The following is a 9,121-nucleotide window of genomic DNA, read 5'->3' on the forward strand; positions in this document are numbered from 1 at the left end:
CCCCCCGCCAGGCAGCGGCCAGCATTTGTTCTGGGGCAGGGGCTGACTCCCTGTTGCATTTCTGTCGGACCTCCCCGTTAGGTGAAGCTGTGCTGGCTTCCTGCCACAGGGCAGGCCCTCCTCGTGAATCCGGTGCAGGCAAGGTAGCGATCCGCAGCGAATGCCGGTGCCAACGCAACGTCGAGCCATCGGCGTCTTGGAGACAAACCTGAACTTGCCGAATAAGTCGATAACGTCAGTTGTTTTCTGTTGTGATTTCGTGAGTTTTCCGTCTGGTATTTGGGAAGCTTAAATCAGTGTAATTTCAGGTAGCATGTATTTGACCATATATTGGCAAAAGTGTTTATTTGAAAGGCAGTGCTTTCTGACCCACGTGGTTTTCTGACAAAGTTACTTTGATCAGTTTCTGTACCTGATTTATCATACAGATCTGCAAATAGCTTATTAGCACAGCAGAGAGTAAGGGGAGGGGAAAATAATGATGTAGAAAGGAGAAAATTACACTGGCAGCTCTTAAGCTAGTGCAGTTGCTGCAAGAGGTACTTGTTAAACTCCACTCACATGTTGCCTGTAAGTCTGTGTGTATGTTTCATGGTATATTGGAGGTACGCCATCCAGGCTTATATGTTATAATGCCATTGAAATGTGTTTCAGAAGGTGGTCAAATTCAGAGGAAAGTGTAACTGCAAATTTAACTGTGAGACAAACTGCATGTTGAGTTACACTTTTTTCCCCACTGTCAACATCATTTGCCAGGTCAAAAAGAGCAAGCGAATTCATGCCATATGACAGAAAGCGCCCTTTACCTCACTTAGTCAATTAAAACATGTGCCAGGTTTCTCCTGTGAAAATTCGGAATCTAGCATGGCAGGAGGCCTGACTTCCCTGAATTTTGACTTCTAGAAGAAACACAGCATGGTTATTTATTTTAAATAATATTTCCAGCAGCCACAGGAAAACTAAAGAATTAAGAGTAACAGCAGTAAGCAGGCCCATAATTCACAACAGGAGACTATAAAAATGAAACACCGTCATGAAGTATATGCCATGCTCTCACAGAAACTTGCTGACTTCGTCCTATAATTTCTTCTAACCGCACAATCCCATGTGCATTTTCATCACTCTTCTTCCCTTATATGTAAACAAAAGTGGAATATCTCACTGCTTCCCTTTAACTGTCAATGGGGAATTTTGGATGACAACCTAGCCACTTCCTCTTTTGCTCTTCCACTGCCTCTTAGCCCTGTGGGTATTTCTTAATGCCACAAACACAAATAGTATATTGTGATCTAAAATGAAAAGCAAATCTGGTTACTTGCTTGCCTTAAAATTGCAGAACAGGGACGAAGGCATATGAAATATGAGCAGAATTACAGGTTTGCAAAAAGCCCAAGAAAATTGTTATCCGTGTTCTATCAGAATGGGTAACTTAATGTTACTGGCTTTAGATGCAAAGGAAAATACAGTGAGTCATTAGATCTGTTTCAGTGATGAATTCCAAAATTTGTATGCTATCTATAATTCAGGTGCACCGTGAAATACTTTTGCACTATCAAAGCTATTATTTTTTTTCCTGCTTTTTTACCCTGCAAAAGAAGTCAAGATACCTCCTTTTCTAAAGGCAGATGTCACTGCTTAGGGGACACCACCACAGAACATAAGAGTAGTACCCTTTGTAATTCATCCATAGTGGTTTTGTCACACTGAGGAGAAGAGCTTATTAGAGGAATATTACATGAATAAATCTTCATGGAAAGACTAAAAGGCAATCAGGCTACAAAAGACTTTCAGGATGGTTCTGTTTCTTTCCATTCTTTGAAAGAGGACGACATACAATTCCCATTTCTAAATGTACTGAGATCTAGTTTAAGAGTAGTTTAAAAAAATGTTTTCAAGCATTTACAAAAATATGGGATCGCAGTTTTGCACTTCCAACATTAAGGAAATCATTGCAACCGAGTAGGATTTTTACTGACTCCTTCAGAATGTTTTTGATTTAAGAAATTAAATATTTAGTAGAACAGATGCTTCCAGAGCAGAAAATTTAAATGCAAGTCCTTCCAACTCTCTGGAAGCATGCATATGAGAAAGGTATTGTACAAGTGACATCTGGACATGAACCACATCTCGGGAAATCTCTCTGACTAGAACCTCATTGTGCAAGAGCCAACAGTTAATGGCAATTGGAAGGCGAGAGCACATAATGACTAGGGTCTGGTACAGGCCCATTGAAATAAATTAAGAGATTCCCTCAACCTGCTGATGGCTAGGGACCTTCAAGCTATGGACAGAAGTTAGAAAAAACTAGCTTTTCAGTTATGAGAACCTAGTATTTTATAACTAGACTCCTATATCTGAAAGATGGAAGCTACTTTGATTGCTACTCCTCTGCAAGGTACAGGAGCCAAAAAGAACTGGTTTGAGAGGCACATAAAGCTAACGGCATCTGTCTGCTTCACAGCAGCCACCCTGCGCATCACTTAGCCTCCATCTAGAAGCTCTCTCAAAGCAGATTTGTAGAGATCACTGCACATACACTGACTTGGGCAGTTACAGCTACAATTAACACTTCCACTAAATAGGTTTATGAAGACTAAAGCCCACAAAGAAAACATGCTTACACTTCACTCTCCTTCAGTTTAAGCCCATCTGTGCTACATATGCATGCTGCAGCCATTCACCTTGTTTTGACAGGGATGGAATTAAAGCTAAGCCAGGGTCTCTAACTCATACTGACATTAGCAGCTTGAATAAGCCAGCTGCCCACTCTGCCTGCCTTGGAAGAGCAGGGAGCAATTCACACGCTCAGACAATCAAGCTGGAGACACAAGTTTATCGCTACAACACCCAGGAGAGGCTAGCCTTTAAATATACGTAGTCCTCATCTCCGGAAGGAAGGCAGTTCTTTCCTGAGAGAGACGCCTTGGGAAGCACTGACTCACCAGCTAGGTGAGAGGGCTTGAAGGGTCTCACCCTTACTTCATATCCATTTTTGCAAACGTGTCTTCTGCTACAAGGCCTCCAGTACCACAGCAAGCCAACACTGCTTTCAATTTACCATGCTGATTTGTTGCCATGAGAATTTAAGTGTATGGAGTAAAGAGGAGATGCTGCTGGTAGTGTCTGCTATGTTAAACACAAACGTCCCAAGATAACAGGGGCAGCTGCTTTCCAAAGTACACCCGGAAGTAGAAGGTAAAGTAAGAAATGTACCTACGACTAATAAACATGTGGTGCAGTGCTGCTACTTTCTGTTGCTATTACAGCTGTATGTCTAATCATCACAGCAGTGCTTGGTATTCAAGCAGAAGATAGAGATTGTTCCTTGCCTAAGGGAAGCACAGAGCTGCACAAAGATGAACAGAGCAGAGGGACAGACTGTCGGAGCAGAACAGTAGCAAGTAATATGACAGGAGATCAGGAAGGAGTGGTATAAAGAGGCAGGTTTGCAAATATGGGGACAAGATACTTAAAATAATACAAATTGCAGAAGAAGCAACACCATGAAGGTAAAGTCTTGGGAACATGAGATTGTGAAACCCCATTTTGAATGGATTGAGTGCGGCTAAAGAACCCAGAGAAGAGAAGAACATGCAATGTAGAGATTTTTATAAGGAATTAGACATTAAGGGTGGATTTTTTATCAAAAGAAGTGGCAAGTGAGTCACAGAATTGCTTAGGCTGGTTAGTCCAACCTGCTTGCTGAAGCAGGGTCAGCAAGAGCAGGCTTCCCAGAACTGTCTCCAGTCTGGTTTTGAGTATTCTCCACAGATTAAGACTGTACAACCTCTCTGCGCAACCTGTTCCAGTGTTTGACCACCCTCACAGTAAAAAAAGTGTTTTCTTGTGTTCAGATTGAATTTCTTTTTTTTTAATTTAATTTGTGTGCATTGGCTGCTGTCCTGTCACTGGGCACTACTGAAAAGAGCCTGCCTCCCTCTTCATTTTCTCCCATCAGGTAGCCATCACACTCCCATCCCCCCCCGAGCCATCACTTCTCCAGGGTAAACAGTCCCAGCTCTCTGCCTCTCCTCATATGAAAGATGCTTCAGCCCCTTAATCATCTTTGTGGTCCTGCCCTGGACTCGCTCCAGTATGTCCATGTCTTTCTTGTACAGTGGGCCCAAAACTGGATTCAGCACTCCAGATGAGTGTCAAGGATCACTTTCCTTGACATGCTGGCAGTGGTCTTCCTAATGCAGTCCAGAATGCTGTTGGCTTTCTTCATCGTGAGGGCATATTGCTGGTGGATGGTCAGCTTCTTGTCCCCAAGGACCCCAAAGTCCTTCTTTGCAGAGCTACTCTCCAGCTGCTCAGCCCCCAGCATGTACTGATGCCTGGAGTTATTCTTACCCCAATGTAAGACTGCATTTCCCAATAATGAGAGAATGTGCTTAAAGGGTCCGTTTTAGTTCTTGCTACAAAACCCATTAATTATCAGGAAGAGAAGAAAAAATTACCTATTTGGGGGCATTTCTGGAACACATTTGCAAGTCAGCTGATTGATTCCCCTTTTCAGGTTAAAGGCTCATTACCAGGAGGAAAAAAATCTTACCATGTAGAACAGCTGAAGCCTGTAAGAAGCCCCAGATCCCTGGCCTATTAAATTTGTTTAATCTACTCTCCTCTGGCATCCATGCTAACAAGGAAGATGACTGATGTCATCATGAGGCCACTCAATCGTCTTTGAAAGGACATGGCAATTGGGAGAGTTCCTTAAGACTGAAAGAGAGCAATTGTCATTTTTATCTTCAAGTTCACAGAAAAACCTTTTGAATTCTTCACTAGTGAAAGAGAACACAGACGTCCTGATTCCGCAAAGCAGTGACATGTATGTGTAGTGATCTGGCCTGTTATTCCTGCAGTGACACTGACTGCTAATGTTGCACTAGAAGCAGCTGCTTTACGTGGCATCTCTGTCAGCTTCAGCCACATGTAAGCTCAAAAGTATAAGCAAAACCCCCATCATGAAATCTTACATCCTCTCTCTGGCCTCCTAAGATCATTACAGAGTCAATTAATGACCCCTTCCCCTGGAAAAGAAAGCAGTCTTCAAGCACGTTCTTGCTTCCTGTCACTCAAAATCATTTCCATCTGAGCCAGAGGGACAGAATGACTGTTGAGCATCAGCATGTCATGGCTGGTAGCCACCAGAGTGTTGGCTGAGACCCCCAGGTAAGTGGATATAGGCAAAAATCTTACTGGAATATGTTTACCTTTCTTCTTTCCTGAATTTCACTTACTAGATCAGGGCCAGGAAAGCCTGGATCTCATTCTGTACATGGAGGTTGTCCTCCTTGAAGAACCTGCCATGTATCTGACAGGGGCTGAGCATAAGTACTGAAGTACCCACAAGTCCCTGCATAGGCATTGTTCACCACCTCTTTAAGCTCACACGTGTAGGCTATGAGCGTGTAGAACAGGCAACTTTTGTCCACAAGGGACCTGAGGATAAAAACAGATCTGTGAGCTTTCACGGAATCATACTTGGAACTATGTTGCTGCTTTCAGCAGTTCCTCCATATTATTTTGATATGTCACTTATTTTCTGTGAACTGCATCTTGCCCCACTTAGTCTTGCAAGTCCAAGCCAGAGATGACAGTATGAGCTTTCAGACACCAGTTGTTATGGTGAGATGCATGGTGTCATAACATACAGCCGCTAGAACACAGTACATTACAGGTATTGAAGTGTTGAGGGGAAAACAGTCTATCAGCTAGGGCTATCTGTAAAGTTCTAGCATGAGAACACAGAACAGGTCAAACAAGAGGTAGACGAAAAATAAAATGAGGCTCTTTTCTTATGAACCTCCTGTCTCAACAGTCTGGAGTAAAACAACTAGAGCTATATGTAGTGTGTCAGAGAAAATCGGTACCGCCCCACAGTTGGGAGCACAGGTTGAACACTGACAAGAGCAGGATCTGGCACAGCGTTGGCAGGGATTGTGCATGCTGGCTTCCCAAGGAAGTAAATTTATTAGATATCCGCTAGCAGGAAATACATCCTGTCTTCTGTTTGCCAAGTTATCTACCTAAGTATGCTACTTTTCCCAGGAAATACTAGGCCTTTGAAAGGCCACATAGGAAGAATCCAAACTGCTTTCTAAAGATGCAGACCAAGGGAGTGACATCTGCTAGAATGTTACTTTGTACTGCCTTGCAACACTGACAAGTATCTTTCAGTGGTGGACAGAAATACGGCCAGTTAAGCTTCTCAGACTATCTCATCTTTACCAGCCGTCATATGCATTTCAGCTGGCTCAAGAATGCCAGGTGCTCTTCTGAGGTAGGTGGTATGATCTCAGTCTCTCCCCTCCATGCTCATTCCATAGAGGTATTTAACACCATCTGTCCATAAAGAGCAGGCCCAATTAACCTTCACCTCCAAGAGCAATGGTGCACAACGATTTCTTTCCAAGGTGCTGGAAGGCTGAACTGTGTGTCAGGACCTGAAGCTGTTGTTCATTGTGCCCTCTGATCTGTTGGAGAAAAGCAACTGCATCCAGATTCAAGATGTGCCTCTCACAATGGGAGTGCAAATTGGTGAGAACTTTTGACTAAAATCTACACACCAACTGGGAATGGGTTCAGCGATGACCTCATAGCTATGACCAAAGATTGCAGTGATGAGGCAGGTCTGAGGTCAAGCTGCAATGTCAGCCAGGCAGGCCAGGAGGCAGAGGTGCAGACAGGCACTCCTACAGCACCACTGAGGCAGGGCTGACAGCCCTGAGCTAAGCTGACTTGGGACTACTGGGCCCATGGACCCTGACACTAAGTATTCTGTTTATTCTCACTGTTTGTGTGTCACCCCAGGCTTTTTGCACCACATAACTTTTCAACTGCTACTCTGACAACAGATGTATTCATGTCTGTCCTGTGGCTCTCCCTTGTGCCTTTTACAAGAGTGTGGAAGCTTTTTAATATAATAATTTACTTTTACACACCTCTCAGCAAGGTGAGAGAGAATTATTCCTTCCCTTCTCTGCCCTCAATTTACACTCCTTCCTCCTCTGCCCCTACAGAGTAGAACTGAAGTACAAGATTAGAGTGGACAGTGTCTATTTATTCCCAATGCCAATTTAGAGATATCAAAGACCAGGTATTTTATATATATTGTGTTGGTTCAGCACACTTCACTGATTTGTAGCTGCAAAGAATTCAACACTTCTGTAAACTAAATCATAATGACTTGAATAAGCCAGTCATAAGATAAAGAATTCAAATTGTCAATTAGATGTGAAAAGCTTGTTTTAGTGATTTGCCCAGTATCGTCCCGCGACTCGGTGGCAAATACAGGGCGAATCAGAACTGACTCAATTTAGGGATCATAAGCTTTTCTCTTCCCTAAAGCTTTGATCACTGTCAGCCTGCAATCTTCTAAAACACAGAATACACAGTAATTGCAACTGTGCAAAGAACAGTATGTGGTGCTATTGTGTGTAGATGAGGCCTTAAGACCCAATTCAGCTTCACCCCACAAAAAAGACATGTACCACAAAATCATAACAAATTCAAAGGCTGATTTTCAGTTCCACTAAAACCTCATAGACAGGCCTAGAATGTCAGAAGTGTGTCTGCATGTCTGTCAGAGGATGGTTTTGGAGTAAGATACTCTCAGAAGTGGCCTTCGTCAGAACATAGCAGTATGTGTAAACTATTTTTATTTCTCCAGCTCCTCCGTATTGCCTAGCTGAGGCATGGATTCAGAAGTGCTGAGAAAACGGGCTAAATCCCTGAACGTGCTGGTTTTTGAAGAGTACCAAAACACAAGGCTATGATACACATATTCAGGTCCTTGCAGATAGCAAACCTTACCCTGGCTTATTTGACCAACAGATAAAACCTCTGCTAAATTAATGTTCCTCCTCTTGCCCATTAAGGTATTTTTAAGGAGAAAATTATGTGCCTTTTTTTCCACCTCAATAATTTTTTTAACCCATTTGCTTACCATAGTGCTGATGGCCCTCTCTTCTCTTGAATCTCTTGTGAGATTTCTGATAGGTTTTTGCATTTGTGTAGGATGGGTGCAAATAAATCTGTTATATACTTCTCTAGTCATATCATGGGAAATCTAGATTTTAAAAACCAAGCTGTATGACCTAGCAAAGTGTTGCAGTTTAATTTCTTCTGGGATAGTAAGTTTTCTTACAAAATTAATACATTGCCATCACTTGGAATACAAGGGGAAAGCAAGCAAAAGCATCCTGAATGTAAAATGCAGAACATCCTCTAGTCAGAAATATTCAGCTTTCCAAAATATGTGCCAAAAAAAGCACAGATTTCTCACCTTTCCTACATTCTGAGAGTAGGAGTGGGGTGGTGGCTTTTTGGTTTTTTTTCTCACAATATTGGGACTTGCAGCAGCAGAACTGTTGAGACAGCTGCAGTCCTATGTTTTACATTGCCAGTATGTGGAAACCTTCCTGATATTCTCATTGTCTCATTTCCAGGTTCAACCTTACTCTGATCACCAGACATCCACTGGCATGGTCTCCTTTCCATTCTGGGAGCCTGATATTTTCAGTCAGTGTGTGTTCTTTGGTCATATCAGGGATTAATGACTAGGGTCAACAGAAAGGACTGTAAGGACTCTCCTATCTTTCAGCGATTTTGATTACTTAAGTGAACTGGCATAACCAGTAATTTGAGCTCCTTAGATAACACAGTCAGCAGCTTCCGGTGGTGATAACTCCCTATCATCTACACATCTCCATCATATCCGGAACATAGTTCTTAACTTCTGGGTTTTTTTGATCAGGTCTATTCCACCATAGAATCATAGAATCATTAAGGTTGGAAAAGACCTCTAAGATCATGGAGTCCAACCATCAACCCAACACCACCATGCCCACTAAACCATGTCCCTAAGCGCCTCATCTACCCGTCTTTTAAATATTTCCAGGGATGGCGACTCAAGCACTTCCCTCGGTAGCCTGTTCCAATGTTTAACCACTCTTTCAGTAAAGAAATTTTTCCTCACATCCAATCTAAACCTCCCCTGGCACAACTTGAGGCCATTTCCTCTCATCGTATCACTCGTTACTTGGGAGAAGAGACCGACACCCACCTCGCTACCACCTCCTTTCAGGTAGTTGTAGAAAGCGATGAGGTCTCCCCT

At 42.8% G+C, this 9,121-nt stretch overlaps 1 protein-coding gene across 1 annotated transcript in view; it reads right to left on the minus strand.

The window, feature by feature from the left end:
- Positions 1-189, minus strand: part of CLTA (clathrin, light chain A) — a 14,435-nt gene extending 14,246 nt beyond the window's left edge. Inside the window, exon 1 of the mRNA XM_009331533.1 lies at positions 48-189. Within this exon, the coding sequence (XP_009329808.1) occupies positions 48-189 (142 nt within the window). The remainder of the gene's footprint in view (positions 1-47) is intronic.
- Between the last annotated feature and the right edge of the window lie 8,932 nt (positions 190-9,121).

This window comes from Pygoscelis adeliae, unplaced genomic scaffold (genome assembly GCF_000699105.1).
Source record: "Pygoscelis adeliae isolate BGI_AS28 unplaced genomic scaffold, ASM69910v1 Scaffold289, whole genome shotgun sequence".
Lineage (NCBI taxonomy): Eukaryota > Metazoa > Chordata > Aves > Sphenisciformes > Spheniscidae > Pygoscelis > Pygoscelis adeliae.